The sequence below is a fragment of the Microtus oregoni genome, unplaced genomic scaffold, assembly GCF_018167655.1.
Source record: "Microtus oregoni isolate MIOR12 unplaced genomic scaffold, Mior012 000012F_ref0000307, whole genome shotgun sequence".
Classification (NCBI taxonomy): Eukaryota; Metazoa; Chordata; class Mammalia; order Rodentia; family Cricetidae; genus Microtus; species Microtus oregoni.
In genome coordinates this window covers 34,581,179-34,599,920 of record NW_024543071.1, presented here as the reverse complement: position 1 = coordinate 34,599,920, position 18,742 = coordinate 34,581,179, and the positions used below count along the sequence as shown (strand labels likewise).

Genomic DNA, 18,742 nt, shown 5'->3' with positions numbered 1-18,742 from the left:
TTCTGTAACAGGACCATAAGAGGATGTTTGGAACTTACTTCCGAGTTGGCTTCTACGGATCCAAATTTGGGGATTTGGATGAGCAGGAATTCGTGTACAAGGAACCCGCAATTACAAAGCTTCCTGAGATCTCGCATAGACTAGAGGTGAGAAGCTGGTGCTGTGTACTTGACCTTGTCCATTCCCCAAAACAGAGTGGGATATGACTTCAAAAAAAAAAATGTGCTCATGGCTGACCTCTATATAAATTTCTACATTGCATTTTGTAGTATGAAGGTAGTAGGCAAGATTGTATCATAAGATTTTTTTCTCGTGAAACCTATGTTTCTTTTACAAAGTATAAAATTGAAGTCTTGGATAGTGACTTTCGGGACTATAAAATTCAGTCAGCATCCTGGCTTTCTCACAGCCCCTCCCACACAGAACCAATATGTACCAACAGGCGTTGGTCACGGGGCTTTTTGACTCGAAGGATTTCATCTTGATTTTGAAGCAATCTGGCCAAACTCCAAAATCATTCCCTTCACCCTCAATGGTGAGGCTGCCCTTCAGTGTCCTGAAATGACACCTTCCACTCAGAAATAAAGCAATTGGAAGGTGGCTATGGCCAGCCCCAGCTCCAGCCTGGCAGCTATGAAACAGAAACAGTAGAAGGTTCTCAGAGGACAGAACAGAAAGAAACAGCGTAGAGAGAAGTCAGGCAAACAGAAGCAGAGATTGAGAGGAACAAATAAGAACCGGGGGGGGGGGGTTGTCGGGGGGAGGCAAGAGACCAGGATCCTGTGAAGAGCTGGCATTTAACCGAAGATTCACGCTTCTGCTGCTGTGCCATTGCTTCGACTGTGGCTCTCATGACTGTGCAGCTTCCAAACTTGTGTTGCCCAACTGTTCCTTGTACTGCCGAGTAAGACGAGAGGACCCAACTCGGTGAAGCTGTGGCCTAGTCAGGCTGGGCAGTTACCCAAAGTCATTCACCTCACGACAAGGAAAACTAGCCATTGGCCCGGGCTCTTCACTCCCTAATATCGTGTCCCCTGCTTAAAATTAGAAATGTGTTTCTCGTCCCCTTGCACACTGGGGCTTGCCACATTATGGGAAGCCTGGCGACCTCCAAATTTCCATGGTTCAAAATGCAAGAAGGAAATAGTGCCCTACCGAAGCAGCTGCCTCCAGAAATACGAGGACATTGGCTGAATTTGAGATGGTGCGTCCGTATTGTAGGCAGGCTTAGGCACCTTAGTGTGCTGAACATCTTCTACTTTTATTTTTGTCTCAGGAAGTTTGCTTAAGTTTGCTTCTTAGCTCAGGGGGACCATCAATAATCAACACATTCTGCCTTGTACTGGTTCCAAAGAGTTGCATGCTTTCCAAATGAATTTCTATACCCTTGGCTTCTCTTCCCTAGGGATTTTATGGCCAGTGTTTTGGGGCCGAGTTTGTGGAAGTGATAAAAGACTCCACTCCCGTGGATAAAACCAAGTTGGATCCTAACAAGGTATGGAGAAAATATATTAAAAACAACTCCTGGAATCTACCCTGAAAGGACTCTCCCAGTCCTTCAAATGCAAGCATGTTCTGTTCTGTTTTGGGATGTGTGTACACACATGTGTGTGAGTGGGCCATATGATACCCATGTGTGTGCAGGTACACTTCCCATACATGCCCACGTGTGGAAGTTAGAAGTTAGTATCAAGTGTCTTTCTCTATCATGTACCACCTTATTTTTTTCTACCTGGAGTTCCCTGTTTGGTCTTTAAACACCAGGATCTACCTGTCTCTACCATGTTCCCCCAGTCCCAACACTGGGGATACACATGTGCGATGCATGCAGTGCCGTCCTTGGCCCTCCGCACTGGGGATACACACGCCCGATGCAGTGCCGTCCTTGACCCCCAGCACTGGGGATACGCATGCGCGATGCAGTGCCGTCCTTAGCCCTCAGCACTGGGGATACACATGCCCGATGCAGTGCCGTCCTTGACCCCCAGCACTGGGGATACGCATGCGCGATGCAGGGCCGTCCTTGGCCCTCCGCACAGGGGATACACATGCGCGATGCAGTGCCGTCCTTGACCCCCAGCACTGGGGATACGCATGCGCGATGCAGTGCCGTCCTTGGCCCTCCGCACTGGGGATACACATGCCCGATGCAGTGCCGTCCTTGACCCCCAGCACTGGGGATACGCATGCGCGATGCAGGGCCGTCCTTGGCCCTCCGCACAGGGGATACACATGCGCGATGCAGTGTCGTCCTTGACCCCTCCGCACTGGGAATACCTGTGTGCGATGCAGGGGCACACCTGGCTTTTTATTTGGATGCTAGGGTTCAGGTTCTTAGCTCTTACAGCAAGCACTTTACCCAATGAACCATCTCCGCAACCTGTTTAGATTTTTTGAGACAGGTTCTTACTATGTAGCTCAGGTTGACCTTGAATTCAATATTCTACCATCTCAACCTCCCTAGTGATAGGATTTGCAGGGCATACAACACACCAGCTAGCAAACAAGTATTTCTCCCACTTCAGGGCTCAATTACTGATCGATCAGATCTATTAAGAAACATACTCAGACCGCAGTCAAGATGTAAAATAAATCACTTTTCTAAATGAAAAAAAAAAATACTCAGCTGGTCGGTGGTGGTGCACATGCTTCTAAATCCTGCACTTAGGAGGCAGAGGCAAGCAGATCCCTGTGAAATCAAGCCCAGCGTGGTCTATAGAATGAGTTCTAAGACAGCCAGTGCTATACAGAGAAACTCTGTCTCAAAAAACAAAAAAAAAATAAAATAAAATAAAATAAAACAAAGCATATTCAAAAAGCAAGAATCATAATAGGAGCTTTTATTTATTAAATACCAGCTGTTTGTGTATATAAATCATTTTCTGCCATTCTCCAGCAGCCCTTAGGGATAGGATCAGTTGTTTCTATCTTATAGATAAGAAAATCGAGGCTTGGAAAAGTTGAACAGCTTTCAAAGATGATGCTAATGACTCCAGAGCCACTGCAACACCATGAGGTCTGATACCCAACCACACTCCTCTCTATCACTGTGGCTATAAAACGTTTAAACTTTCAACTTAAAATATGTTTTAAAATTCCAACTTCTGGGGCCCGGAGAGAGAGGTCAGCAGTTAAGAGCACTCTCTGTTCTTCCAGAGGGCTCAAGGTTGGTTCCCTGCACCTACGTCAGGAGGCTCACAACAGTCTGTAGCTCCAGCTGCAAGGCCTCCAACAAGGATGCGCGCACAGTTGTGATATATACAAACACATATACATAATTTGTGTGGGTGTCTAAAAAACTCCAGCAGCTTCTGGCTGACAGTGGTTAATGACATCATTCTTTAGGTTTCGGGCATTCCTTCTAGCCATGTGCAGGATTGCCGCGGTATTGGAGGAAGGATCAAGGGGCGTCATTTTTCTCACTTCCGCATCAAGTGTTTCCCATCCCACCGCGAGCTGATAGTGCTATATGCGTTTCTGATGCTGACAGCCCACATGTAGCACGGGACTTTGCCAGTTCAAGACGTCCTTGTTTCAAACATGACCCTCAAGTGGGACTCCCGTACGCCTCACACCACCCATACTTCCAACTGGCTAAAAGTTTAGGAGTTCTCATGACACCCTTGGGTTGGATAATTCACCATGCTTAGCTCAAGGACTGAAAACAGAATCATAGTTCTGGTTGCAGTTGTATAATAGATATGCAAGTGCAAGGTCAGGAGGAAAGCCGGTTTCTCTGCCCTCTCCATGTGGGTCCCTGAGTTCTGTCTTCAGGATTGCAAAAAGATGATACTGATAGGGACAGATTGGCCAAATACAAGGTTTTCTACATTCGCCAGAGCATTCCCTAATGGAGGCCTGAAAGCAAACCTTATGATAAGAATTGAACAGGAATGTGTGGAGTCCTTGGAAGATAGCCCTGGCTGTGTGCCCACAGTGGTCTGCGCACAGCCCAAGTGACCTTTCCAGTGTCAGAGCTTTCCCCTCACTTAAAATTCCCAGGGTAGGTTGTGCGCTTGGAAAGAGAACGCTAACCCAGAGTCACACCCAGGTTTCGTTATCCTAAAGCATGATTTACAGTATGAGGTCAGTAACCCACCCTTTTTCTCCTCTGGGTGGGAGTCTCAGCCTGCATTCATTGCTCATTTCCAGACTTCTTCCTTGTGCTTTTAAAGAACTGTTTCTGCTCACCTCATATAGTAAAGACTGCAACAAATCACAGAAGGGGTTCTGTTCCCTGGTGAATCGATGAGTTTATTGGTGTTATTTAGAGGCACATAGGCACTTATAATCAGTGCATCACCAGGAAATCCTCTGTGCAATTTATGGGCAGCTACTCCACCAGAGAAGAACCTCTCAGCAGCCGTTTGCAGCTTCATCTTAGGGGCAGAGAGTAGCAAACAGAAGGGTAGTAGTGGACATAGGGAGGGAAGGGGCTTCAGCAGCCTACCCTTCCTGCACATGGGTGGTCATAGCTGCTCTGACTTAAGACAGCAATGAGTGTATCCAACCCAAGGAAAGCCTCCCCACAGACACTGGTGTATACACAGGGAGTGGGGTTCTTGGCTGGTGTTAGCTACATAAGGAGCTTTGGCTTATAGAGTAGCCATGCATTTTTGTATTCCCCAGTGCTCACTGGAACATCCCAGCTACTCCATCCTAGCAAACACTCAGTACTATGCATTTTCTCGGTGTAAGCATTTGCACTACCTAATTAGCGGGTCCTCATCACGGAAACTCAGTGATGAAGATCTGCCTCCCTGGAACAGCAGTTGGAAGCCTTTACCATGCTAGAGATGGCATCGGGTAGACCACACTCTTCCCTGAAGACTGCACACTCCCTTCCACAGTCTCAAAGGCCTTTTTTTGCCTGGGTGGAAAGGAGAAAGAGCAGTTTCTGAATTCTAGCCTGAGGCATTCGGCACTGGTGGTTTTCCAGGTTGGAAAGGCATGTTGTGCTCTGTCCCAGCATGCCCTTCCAGGGTGCCATGTATCTCCTTGGCCGAATGGCTCATCTCTTCCCTTCTTCTCACCTCTTCTTCCAGGCCTACATACAGATCACTTTTGTGGAGCCTTATTTTGATGAGTATGAGATGAAAGACAGGGTGACCTACTTTGAGAAGAATTTCAACCTTCGCAGGTTCATGTACACCACCCCATTCACCCTGGAGGGGCGGCCTCGGGGAGAGCTGCATGAACAGTATCGCAGGAACACGGTGCTCACCACCATGCATGCCTTCCCCTACATCAAGACCAGGATCCGAGTCATCCAGAAGGAGGAGGTAATGCACCCTGAGGGGAGTGGCCACCTCTGGAGAGTGGGCCTGGGTGATCTCTGGGACCCACCTGCCAGCTCTACCTCAGGAGACTGAAAGAAATCTTGGAGGAAAAAAAAGAAAAAGAGAGAGAGAGAGAGAGAGAGAGAGAGAGAGAGAGAGAAGAAAAAGGCTGGGAATTGCAATACTGAGAAGACGAGGCAGACAGGAAGGCTGTGAGTTCAAGGTCAGCCTTATCTGCATAACAAGTTCCCAGCCCACCTTGACTACTAGTGAGACCCAGCACGTGCAGAGCCAAATCTGGGAGTGCATGTTTATAATTCCAGCACTCCAGAGGCTGAGGCAGGAATGACTTGAGCTAGATAGCATTCTGGGTTGCAGAGCAAGTCTAAAGCAACTTAAAGTATGTAGCAAGATCTTCTGAATAAAGCAAGGGCTGGGCATTTATCTAGCATGTGCTAAGATGCCCTTGAAAGCTATTCCCTCACTCTTATGGGGCCAGGGAATCCCATTCAGCTAGTTACACCTTTCAAGACAGCACTTCCAATTAGTTAGCTCTTTAATATAGCATCATTTTATATTTTATATAATATATACACACAAAATATATATTATATATTTAAATATCTTATGTATTTAAGTTATTTTATATATCACATATAAAATATTTATAATGTTATATATAAGTATATAAACTCAAATATGTGTTTATAGTATATCATATATTTATATTATGCATTAATATTAGTCATTTATATGGTATGTTTATATATGTATATTTTATATTTATATAAAATGTAGCATAACTTTCTATAGCATGGTTACTTACTTAATTACAGTGTCATTTCTTTCCACTTTATTTATAAACATGTAAACTTACTATAAACATTTGGCCCTTTATATTCTCAGGTTTTGTGTGCATGGAGTTAACTAACCATGAATTAACATTTTTAAGGGAAAGTTTATATCTATTAAGAGTACTTTATCCTTGTCATTTTCGCCTTAAAGAATATGGTTAAGCAAATATCTTCACGGTCTTTGCAGCCCATTGGCTGTGAAGGATTTGCTACTCCACTGTGTAGTGTTTCTCACTGCTGTGACCAAAGGCCTGAAGATTTTAGGGGAAGATTTACTGTAGCTCACAGTTTTTGAAGTCTCCTACACCATGGTGAAGAAGGCATGGCAGAGCCGTTCAGCACACATCATAGTGACCAGGAAGCAGACAGTGAGGCTTACAGAAAGGGGTCAAGGAAAAATAACAGCTCCAAGGGTATGCTGCCATAGACCTATGTCACCCAGCCAAGCCCATTCTCTAGACCTATGTCACCCAATCATACCCAGCCTCTAGACCTATGCCACCCAATCATACCCAGCCTCTAGACCTATGTCATGCCTCCTGTCATCAATTCGAGAGATTCGCTCACAGGCTATGTAGGAGGATTCTGTTGGAAGCTAGGCCCTCAGCACGTGATGCTATGGGTATACTTCATGTTCAAAACCCTGAGCATCCTCAGATGATTTCAGTGTGGTTGGAGAGAGTGGTTCCCAGAACCAACTTTCCATGGAGAGAGGACTGGCTGTATCTAAATCTTAAATAGTTTGTGCAGTGTTTTCCTCTAGTGTTAGGTACTAAATTCAAGGCCTTGGGCTTGCTAGGTGAATACTATATACTACACCCCAGCCTTCCATTTCAAGTGTGAGTGTGTGTGTTGTTTCAGGCATTCTTGTAGTCTAAATTGAGAGGGAACCACAGATCAGCAGTCCCCCTGAGCTGGTGCTCAGATGAGGCAGTTATATCAACCTGGCTTCTGGCTCCAGATTCATCCTGTGTACCAAGTATTTGACTCCAATTTCTTAATAAAAATGTTGGCAAGAAAGGCCTTATGGTATTTTGGAAGACTTCAACCCATTTTAATAGAGTCCATCACAATCATTCCCTTTTTTCCTTTAAATCCCTACATGCTGATTCGCATACCAACTCTTTATACCAACTGCAGCCTCCTCCAATTCGTGGCTTTACTGGTCACAACAGATAGCATTGTCTTTCTTGTATAAACCACACCCAGTTTTCAGCTTGCTTGCTTTCCGTGATGCAGAATGAAGCCTTACAAATCCTTGTTAACTGATGTGTAAGCAGATGACTTCTGGATCTTGATGAGCCTAGCCCAAAGCCTCTTACAGCTGTCTCGTGCATACCTAATACGACAGGAATTTTTATTGCAACTTACTTTCATGACATCTTACCCAACCAGGCATTCCGCTTGATCTTCATAGAAACAGTTCTTTCTTTCCACACCCTTAGTTCATCAGTTTATATGTTCTTCATTAAAATAACAAGTGTAACAGGCCTAATCAAGTCCGAGAGCAAGTAGAGGACTTGCAGTCATCCGCTCATGGGCTGACCTGGCTGGAGAGCAGTCATCTAGACCACCATTGAGGGATGCAGCTTCCTCAGGGAGGTACATTCCCAGAGGGTAGAGGAGCCTGCCCTGGAGATTGTCGATAGGAAGGAGGTTTCGGAGGCATCTAGTGTGGTTCTTATTGCTTTAGACTTTAGAACAGTAAGATATTCTAGGCGCAATACAGAGATACATTGTCTGTACAAGTGTCCTGATAGCCATATGCAGTTCTCTAGAACTACTCTGTGGTTTCCATTGCTTGGGCTGTGTAACAAACTGTCCCGAACTGAATGGCTTAAACAACAGAAGTGTATTGTCTCGACAGTTCTAGAGGCATGAAAGTTCAAATTCAGGGGGTTGGCTGGTTGGAATCTACCCCAGGCCTGCCCCCTGGACTTGAAGGACCCCGTCCCCTAGTGTCAGTTTACATCACTTGTCCTATAGACACACTTGTGTCCTCATTCCTCATCTCCTAAGGACACCAATTATATGAATTAGGTCCACATTAATTAGCTAACTTTACTACCTACATATAGGGTCACCTTCTGAGCTCCTGGAGGTTAGGACTTTAGCATGTGGGCTTGGGGGAGACAGGATTTGACCCATCATGTTCAGGAAAGCCCCTACGCCAAATCAGCAGAACTTAACAATTAGCTCGGTCCTGAAGAGAATCCTCTGCACCAGGGTGAGCTGGAAAGGGCACAAATGATGCCAAAAACTTATGTGATGATGGAGAGGAGATCTTGGCTGCTGTGCTTTCTGCCTTGTAACTCGAGTAACTTGTTCAATAATAGAAAAAGAAACCTAACCGTATAGAAAGAGCTTGGGCCTTGAATAGAGGACCAATTATGATCAAATTTGTACCTTAACACTTAATACATTTTGTGTTACTTACTTGATCTTATAAATTCACCCTTGACTATAGAGTGGGAAGGACAGGAGGGTGTTTAAAACAGAAACACACTTACAATACTAAACATGTAGGTACTCAAGAAATGTCAGGTCCATCTCTCTATGTGGCCTGTTCAGATTACTCCAAAGTCCCCTGGAAGTCTTTCCTTAGCTGCTTCTTCAAAGCCAGATAGCCTCCCTGTCAGCATTCCAGGTTTGCCGGGCACTGTGAGAAAGACCATGACCTTATTATCCCGTTGTCTTCTGTTTAGTTTGTTTTGACTCCTATTGAAGTTGCCATCGAAGATATGAAGAAGAAGACCCTGCAGTTAGCTGTGGCCACACACCAGGAGCCCCCTGATGCCAAGATGCTGCAGATGGTTCTGCAGGGCTCTGTAGGAGCCACTGTGAATCAGGTAAAGAGGGTCCACTAACAGCATCTCGGCCAGGGCTTACTCTTTGCTCATGAGGTCTACACCCTTCTTAAGACTTGATGAATCAGTCCACATGCAGTCTTCCCAAAGAAATTCTAGAAAGGAGTGGACTGTGTTCAAGAAATGCCATTTTCTCAGAGTCTACACTTTGGGACCAGATCTGGCAATGTGACCCAGAACTGGAGTCCTGTTAAAGAGAGCTGACTCATGTCCAGCATAGGTAGAGCTCTGGACAGAGCTTGGCACTAATCGAAGAAGGTATATATAGAGAAGAAAAGGCCCATCCCATTTCTCTCCTTGGTTAGCTACCAAGTATACCCTGCATAGCAAGGATTGACCTGGGACTCGATTCTCAGGCCAACTAAAAAGGTGATGTTTCTTATTCCTGTGAGAACCATTACACATGAGGTAAGCATCGAACTCAGCCTGTCTCAGATGGCGAGACACACAAGTCTAGTTAGCACCTTCTGTCTATGGCCTTGATGTTGGTTCTCCACACCAGCACGCTCAAAAATTCACCAACCTTTGTCCTTCCCAGCCAGCATCTCCTCCAGCTTCCCCTGCAGAAGGTCTAAGTCTACTCAAAATATGGGTAACAGAGGCACCAGACAGCAGAAAGACTAGTGTGTGTCCAATACTATAAAACCATTAGGACACTTCTGCTTTTGGGAGTCCCAGTCCTATGAAGAAAACAGAAGCAGTTTCCTCTCTCAACCATAGGCCACAAGATGACCTGTGCATTTCTCTGACTCAAACCAGGGCTTACACAAAATGGTTTCTTCCACCAGGGCTACCAGAGAAGCAAATGTGACTGAACAGATAGAGATAGTTCTTGTGTTAGAGGAACCCCTCACAGTAGCCTTTCCTGGAGTTGCATTACCTTGTGGTATGAAGGGAAGGCTGTAGGGTTAGTATTTGATTGAGAAGATGTACTTAATACTAGTCAGTATTCTCCTAAAACTCTTAATCCTCCTCGGGAACCAATTTCCTGAGAAATTCAAGACTTCCCTAGGCCTTTTGTTTTCATGAAACAAGCTACAAAATTAAATGCCCGAACTAAGGAGCCCTCCCAACATTCTCTCTCTCCCAAGCAATTTAATTTTCATTCCAATATCTGTATTGTGTTTCTCTTTCTCCATCAGGGACCGCTGGAGGTAGCCCAAGTGTTCTTGGCTGAAATTCCCGCTGACCCAAAGCTCTATCGCCATCACAACAAGCTGAGGTTATGCTTCAAGGAGTTCATAATGAGGTAAGAAGGGGGGTGGTAGCAGCTGGGGCCTGGCAACATGGGACCACTACTCAGCAATGGAGTGTTTGCCCAACATGCATGAGGCCATGGATGCCATCCCCACCGCTACAAAAGCAAATAAAAAAGTATTCCAGATACCACCATGGATCATAGGCTCTGGTTTAAGAACCCTGCCAGATGCTTATGATGTACACACACACACACACACACACACACACACACACTCACTCATACGCTTAAGGACCAGGGCAGTAGAGCAACAGTGCTGTTTGACCACTGAGAAGCTAACACTCCATGTGTGGGATGCTTTGCCCCTGCTGTTGCACTGAGCCCGCAGTCATGACGTAAGACAGGTATCTTCTTCTCTTTGCACATGAGGCATGGGAGGTTTGGAGATGGGAGGTGAATTTATTAATGGCCACACATGAGCCAGTTGGCAGCAGAGCTGAGTGGTGGCAGGTCTTCTGGATCTCGGCCATTCCTATTTTCTCCGTGCTGGTAGTGGCTGACCCAATTAAGTCAAGACCGTTGGCATGACTAGTGTTGTTATTTGCATAGAATAGTATTATTAACCACATTAGTAATGTGGTTCTGCACATTGTACAGTGGCTTACTTGCCTCAGTTGGGTAGACAAAGGGAAGGCTTTCGCAAAGAAGGCATGTCCCCATGTGAAGCCAGCCTCGCATGAGCTACTGACTTGTGTGCAGCTCGCTTCAAGGGCAGCTGGTTCAGCCTAGACAGAAAATGACTCTTTGGGCAGGGCCATGTGACCCCTGCAAAACAGATAGGTACCTCTGGTCTCCAGCGGCCCTAACAGAAGGCTGGGGACGGGTATGATGCCGCTTCACTTACAGGAGAAGAACGTATGTGCCAGTCACGTTCCCATCCAGAACCTTGGTGCCCCATCTAAATACAGGAATAGCCTTGCAGGGCCGGTGGGGAGAACGGGAACCTGAAAGTTAGTTTGCTGAATTTACTGAAAACTCAGTAGGATGCTGCTGTTGGGTGAAATGGAGATGCTGCCTTTATCATACGCTGTGTCCCGCAATGAAGCACGGGTGCTTGGAAATAGGTGTATATGATAGGTCGCATCTATTAATGTTGTGTTTCCCTTTTGATAGCAATTCTGTCATTGTATACAAGGTACATGTTCTTTACTCATAGTAGTTTATTTGTTTTTGTTTTGTGGTCCTTTCTTCTTCCCTTTATCCTTTCCTCCCTTCCCCTTCTCTCTCTTTCTCTCTCTCTCCCTCCCTTCTTTCCTTCTTTTCTTCCTTCCTTCCTTGAGACAGCGTCTTACTATGTACCCTTGACTGGCCTGGAACTCCCTATGCTGAACAGCTATCCTCAGACTTACAGAGATCCTCCTACCTCTGGCTCTAGAATGCTGAAATTAAAGGTGCATGCCATCATGCCTGGCTAATTACTAGATATTTTTGTAGCAAAGGGCTAGAAAAAAATATTTGGATCATTATTTAGAAGGACTTTTTCACCACGTCTTTTCACTTGAAATTCATTGCAGTTGATGGCCTCCAGAGTTGGCAGTGGGCAGGCCTTGTTGAACCTCATGGGCTATGAATGTATAACATGTGTTGTCTGCTCTGCTCTGGGTATTCGGTCTGGGCCTTCCCCTGCCCCTGATGATGGGATGTACCATTGTATTGCTAAGCAACAATACAGTGCAGTATGTACTGAGAACTCTAAAAATGCTCCAGATACAGGGATCTGGAGATCAGAAAGGGCAGGTCCATTGTGGGCCGGGGTGGGCTTTATGGGAAACTATCACCTACTATCTGTCCCAAATGTTCAGGTGGAAGGAAGAAGATGGTAGTGAGAGGGAGCCCTGACTATTAGAAGGATGACATGGCTGTAAGACTGTCAGGAATGCCAGCCCCACTGCCTCATGGGAGTCCAGCTGGGGCAGCCTGTGCTTGAGAGCAGGCCGTGACCAGAAAGACAGAAGCACAATGGCTCTGGGCGAAATTTAAACAGAAAAGGACGTTGGTTGAGAGAAGAGGCACTTTTAGGGTTCACATCAATGCCCTCTGCTGGATCGCTCAATGCCATTGGTGGGTCCTCCCTAAGAACCCACATAGATGAAGTGCCCTAGCTGATCCCTACCAGGCGTATGCTCCAGATTAACTTCAGGCCTCTGGAAACTGCAGTCAGAGGGCAGGGCAGGTGATCATCTGTTTCCCTAGGAGGATCTTTGAACAGAGTTATTCAAAGTCAACATCCTTTAAAACTCACTGTGTGGACCAGGCTGGCCTTGAACTCACAGAGATCCACCTGCCTCTGCCTCCCCAGTGCTGGGATCAAAGGCAGGCACCGCCACCACCCGGTCATCATTCAATTCCTTTGCCTTCTTCTTTAAAAAGACAAGTGTGAGCCAAGAGCCATTCGGGGCCAGCTGTCAGTGCCAGCTCACCACCTCGCCGGCCCGACACACTTTTCAGACTGCAGGTGTGGAGAGGTCACACCCCAAGCAGGAAGGCCATAGAGAAGAAAGCCCCGCCGGCCACTACTGCCCTTGTGACATAACTACGGTTAACTTTCCCACTAGTTATTCCACGCTGTCAGGAGCCATAGCTTATCACACGTCAATCAGGTAAATTGCCCTCAGCACAAGCAGTGGATGAAGCGTCTCTCCCCCAAGTTGCTCACCCTTCCAAGTCCAATGAGGAAGTCACTGCTATCTGAGAACAGGACAGCAGCATCAAGTGCTTTGCACAGGTGTGTTCTCTGTATCCAGGTGGCAGAGGTGACACCGCTGGAAGTCACGTGTGGCCCCTCTTGGGCCTGTGTGTCTGTGAGCTCTATCATCTCGGCTTCCCAGGAGGCTGGTCGGTAACCCAGAACTCCTCGGTGACCCCAAGCCACCCTTCCTGTGAAGACAGCTCTGTGGACATGGCCCTGCCCGAATCTGTAGTTGCTTCTCCTGCCCTTGGGCAGTGGCTTCTGACTCAGCTGTAGCTGACCAGACCCAGCTGGCAGCCTGGCATGCAGCAGTCAGCACTCCCAGACTCCTGGCACTCTTCAGATGTCTGCCAAGTGAGCAAAAAGTCTTCTCTCTGCCCTTTCCTAAGAGGAAATGCCTGCAGGTTTCAAAAACTCAGACAGACAAATGCCACACTTGTCTCCTCTCCTCCCCAACCTGCTAGAGCATCATAAACACTGCAATATTTTCATTATTTTCTCTCTTTTCTCTGATTGTTCTCATTTCTGCAAAGACTTGGGGCTGGGGAGATAGCTCATGGGTAAGAGCGCATGCTGTGCAAGCATGAGGACCTGAGTTCAAATCCCCAGTGCCCACATAAAAAGCCAGATGTCGCTGTGCATGCACCTGTGACCCCAGCATGGGAGTGGGGCAGAGACAGAAGGATAGCTGTGGTTTGCTGGTCAGCAGCCTAGTCCCACGTCCAGTAAGAGACCCTGTCTCCAGAATAATCCTGATGTCTTCTTCTGGCTTCTACACATGCACTGCACACACTGCAGGTTGCATACACATCACACCTACAGACACAAACTAACGATGATAAACATCAGGACTGGAGAGGTGGCTCAAAAGCACTGTTGCCTTTGCAGAAGACCTGAGTTCCGTTCCCAGCACCTGTGTGTGGCTTGCCACCATCGTTAAATCCAGTCCCAGGGGATCTGATGACCTCTTCTGACCTCCATGGGCCCATGAAGGCAAAACACTCACACACATAAAATAAAAATAAATTTTAAAAAATTATAAATACTAAGTGATTTAGGGGGCTGGAAAGATGGTTCAGCAGCTGAGTGAGGGAACTGATCTTTCTCAAGGAACCTGAGTCTGATCCTAGCACTGTCGTGAAGTGGCTCACAGCTGCCTGCAACTCCAGTCCGAAGGGGATCTGGCACCTCTGGCCTCTTTGGGCCCTTGCACTCATGTCTGCGTGCACACACGGATCTCTTTGTTCTTCCTCATTATACCTGCAATGACTAACAAGAACACTAAATTTGGTGCAGATTCTCTGCTTTTCTGGCTCCACCCCATCCTGTCCCTTGGACACGCTCTTTGTCCCCATGCTCTGTGACTAGAGGACTAGAGTTCTGGGTGGAAGGATTGCTGGGGCTGAGACTGAATTAGAACAGTTATGCTGAAGTCATCTGGTCCCAAAAGTCAGGTAGCCATGGGTTGAGGTGGGTTTTGGGTTTTTTTTTTTTTTTTGAGGTAGGTTTTTTGTTTGTTGATTTAATGCTGCAGTGTTCCACCACCGTGGAGTGTGCTAGAATCTGTTCAGTAAGGGAATCGGCCCTGTTTTCAGCTCTGGGAAATTGTCAGCCTTTGCCATTAGTTCTCCAGTAGTGTCTAGCTTAACCTGGTTCCTAAGGGTTTACTATCTCTGTGACTTCATTTTTAGAAATTCTATTTCATTCTTTTCTAGGGCTTTTTGTCTTTTCATTTTCCTACTTTTTGTTGCTGTTTGAGTTGTTTTGACACTGGGTTTTCTAGCTACTCTTACTTTTTCTTGTTTTATTTTACTTTGTTGTGTTATCGCTAATCCCTTTTCCTTTTTTAGACAGCATCTCACTGTGTATAGACCAGGCTGCCCTTCCAGCTCATGGAGAATCCACCTGCCTCTGCCTCCCAAGTGCTAGGATTAAAGGTGTGCGCCACACCTGGCTTATGGCTTGTCTCTCATTCTTACACAGCTATAAGTTTTGGCTTATAGTTTCTCTCGTGAGCTCATTTTAGGCAGGAATTGCTCCTCGTGAGGGTGGCCCTGCGCCCCAAGAAAGTGTGCATCTAGTACACTTTGTGTAGGTTTCTGGCGCTTCAGGGTGTAAATAAACAGAACTAGTTTGTTATTATTATTATTACTAGTCATGTAAGGCCGTGGAGAGGCAGTTTGTGAGTGATACAGCCTCAGATTTCAGTTTCCCAAGTCAACTTTCACGTTGAAGACCTTATAGTCCACTCTCTGCGCAGTGTTTCTCTAAGCTCCTCTGTTCAAGTAAGTTGGCTTTCTTCAAGACTCTAGGCTGAATGCCTGGCAGAACCCAGCAGTGCTGACTCTCAAACCTGAAGCAGGACCTGACAGTCTGCCTTCTGTTTTGTTCTTTTGGTTTTGGGGCTGTTTGTTTGTTTGTTTGTTTTTGAGACAGAGTTTCTCTGTGTAACAGCCTTGGCTGTCCTGAATTCTCTTTGTAGACCAGGCTAGCCTTGAACTCACAAAGACCCACCTGCCTTTGCCTCCCAAATACTAGGATTAAAGGGGTATGTCGCCAAGTTTGGCCACAGTCTGTTTTTGGAAAGCTCTATGGGGAACTGATGGGCCAGGCCACAAGGTCTGAAAACACTCTTAGTGGGGCTTCATTGATGGCTCAGTGCGTAAGAGCACTTCCTGCCCAAACGTAAGGACCTGAGTTCGGATCCCAGCACCCATGTAAGAAGCACCACACCTTCCTGTAACCACAGCAATCAAAGAATGAGGAGAGACTGAAGGATTGCTGTCTTTATGGTTTACTGTGCTGCCAAGGCAAAACTCATCAGCCCCAGGTTCCAGAAGAGTCCTTGCTTCAAAGGGATAAGGCAGATAGTGATGGAGGAGACTACCCAATGTCCTCCTTTGATCTCTGAGTGTTAGCACAGACATGCACACATCACACGTGTTTACATACACCATACACATACACTCACACACACAAGCATATCAGAGGTTGTGGTTGTCAACTTTACATCACGGTGACACAAAGCACTTGCCAGAAATAGATTTACTTAGTCCACAGTTTTTGGAGCTTCAGTCGGTGGACAACTGGATCCATTACTTTGGCCTACAAAAAGGCAGATCATCATGGGGGCAGGGCATGATTTGGAGGAGGCTGTTCTTTTCAGGGTAGCCAGGAAACAAAGAAAGGCTACAGACAAGACGTACCCCCAAGGTCATTCCTTCAAGGACCCACTTTCTTTGTTGAGATGCTGCCTCCTATTTCTCCCACTTGCCCATCAGAGAATGACCCTATAGATGGACTCGTCCACGGATGAGCTCCAAAGCCCCATGATCCAGTCACATCCCCAGAGCCTGTCAGCTGATAACCAGGCCCTGAGGAAACATTCTGGACGCAGATAATAGCAGAGGTATTCAAGAAGCTGCCATGCTGCTGCTGTCCTCCAAGTCACTCAATACAGACAATAAGGACATACAACCTCCTCTTTCCACCTCAGATGCGGTGAGGCTGTAGAGAAGAACAGGCGGCTTATCACGGCGGAGCAGCGGGAGTACCAGCAGGAGCTCAAGAAGAACTATAACAAGCTGAGGGACAGTCTCAGGCCCATGATCGAGCGGAAAATCCCAGAGCTCTACAAGCCCATATTCAGAATTGACAGTCAAAAGAGGTAAGCAGGGTCCAGAGAGGCCTCTTCTTGGGCATCGGAGGTCACTGGGGTGCCACAAATCCAGCTTGCTCACCTGCTCCTGGCAGAAAGCAGAGGCACCCCACACACACACCAACAGCGGACTAGGGGCCTTGGAGGCAGGCCTCCAGCCAACCAACCTTCCCCTCACCTCTCCCAGCCCCTTGTTATTGGCCTTGTGCCAGGGTATTCCCAAGACTACACAGTGTAGCTGATGTGCATGCATGTGTGTATGTGTGTTTGTGTCCGTGTGTGTTTGTGTGTATGAGAGTGTACAGTGTAAATGGGTCTCAGTTCCTCTTTTTATTTACTAAGTTTCCCAGCACTAATATCTTTCTGGATCATAATTCCCTCACCCCAATTAAAAGGCCAATTAATCCTTTTGTGATCTTTCTCTCTCCTTCCTTCAGGGACTCCTTCCACAGATCTAGCTTCAGGAAATGTGAAACCCAGTTGTCACAGGGCAGCTGAGAAAAGCCACCTTTACCTGTAGTGACTGAGGCCTTACTACCCAAAAGGACTCGCTGGTACGGAGACAGCAGTCACCGGAGACTGACTACACAGTCCCTGCCCAACCAGTGCCCTGGAAGCTTCGGGGTCCGTGATCATGGAACGATGCCCAAGTGTATTCCGGAAGCTGGGGTGGGGTGGGAAAAGCGGGCATAACCATATTTATTAAAGTGTTTTTTCACAATGCTGTACAAGCAAAGCCTAAGATGTCTCTGCTGAGTGGCCCATCACTGTCCACCTATGAAGTGACTTCTGACCTATATTTGAATCTCTAAGCTAAACTCAGATTGTGGACGGAAGAGCTGAAAACTGTCCTGTGGCCTATTCCAAGTGAGTTCACTCATCTGCTTGGTGGGAAGGAAAGAGAAACTCCAGTAGAGTGAGCCGTTTTCCAGTATGCCTATGGGAAGATGCCTTGGAAGCCTCTCTCTCGTGATGGCTGGGAATCTGGAATACCTGCATTGCCGGACTGAGCGTTGTCTCGTTATTTCTGTGTTGTTTCTGTTAAGCTGCGTGAGCCCACTTTTACCCAGGGGACAATTGTGGGAGACAGACAGTACAGGTTGCCCAGCCGCACCTCACTGATGGCAAATTCTCCAAGGCGGGAACAATTCTCCCATAGCATTTTGCTGATTTCCTGTATGCTTGCTCTCGCTCACTCCTTTTCCTTTTCTCTGGGACGACATGGATTTTTATAAAAGGGTAATAGCTCTGCCTTCGTTCCAGAACATCGTGTTCTCTGTCTGCTACAAAATATATTAGCTTTGGACTCTTTTGACGATGTATTTTAGAAAAAACAGAGAAAGTTATTATTTGAGAATTAAATTATATATTTTTCCTACAACTCATGACCTTGACTAATACTAAAGATGGAATAAGAATGACAAGCAAAATGCTTCCCTGTGCAGCTGCTCTTTGTTACTTTGACAACTCAGGGTGCTGCAGAGCTGCAGAGACCATGTCGTGTGGCCTTGGTCAAGCAGTGGCGTCCGGAGTGGCATCTCTCCCCTCTGGTCAGAACAGAGTTCTCTCAGTCCTCAGTCTCGAAATGTTTGCACAAACCACTGGGCATGCATCGACTCATAGTCTTAAGGAAGACATTAAAAATTAAATAAGGCTTGCTGCCTTTAAACAGTAGCATAAACAAAGACCTTGCTTGGGCTTTGATCTGAATGTGTATCTAAACAGATGGAGTTAGGAGAGAGACATTTTAACATTCCCAGGCACAGCACAAATAACCTGCTCTCTGACCGTGAGAATCCGGACATGCCACAGAAGCCCTTTGGTTTTGGGCAAGCCCTGGAGGAAAGCTGAGGGGGACCCTCTGATGTGCTCCATTCTCTCTCCTTCAGGGGGCAGCTGTCACTGCACCACCTCAGGCTGTAACTCAATACTTGTATATACCTGACTTGGATTAAAACTAGCTACCATGTGGGCACTGGGAACTCAACTCCAGTCCTGTGTAAAAGCAATCACTCCGACCCTGAAGGAAGATGTTTGTGACATTAGCCTAACAGCTGAATGTTTGTCACCTCTACTTTGTTTCTCTCTCTTGGGAACACAGTGGCAGCAAGGAGCCTGTGAGTGTGTGTGGGGGGGG

At 46.6% G+C, this 18,742-nt stretch overlaps 1 protein-coding gene across 1 annotated transcript in view; it reads left to right on the top strand.

The window, feature by feature from the left end:
- Positions 1–17,984, top strand: part of Dock8 (dedicator of cytokinesis 8) — a 194,200-nt gene extending 176,216 nt beyond the window's left edge. The window contains exons 42-48 of the mRNA XM_041661501.1: positions 12–146; positions 1,406–1,495; positions 5,046–5,282; positions 8,839–8,982; positions 10,143–10,249; positions 16,444–16,614; positions 17,043–17,984. Of these exons, the coding sequence (XP_041517435.1) occupies positions 12–146; positions 1,406–1,495; positions 5,046–5,282; positions 8,839–8,982; positions 10,143–10,249; positions 16,444–16,614; positions 17,043–17,103 (945 nt within the window). The 3' untranslated portion in view covers positions 17,104–17,984. The remainder of the gene's footprint in view (positions 1–11; positions 147–1,405; positions 1,496–5,045; positions 5,283–8,838; positions 8,983–10,142; positions 10,250–16,443; positions 16,615–17,042) is intronic.
- Positions 17,985–18,742: the final 758 nt, after the last annotated feature.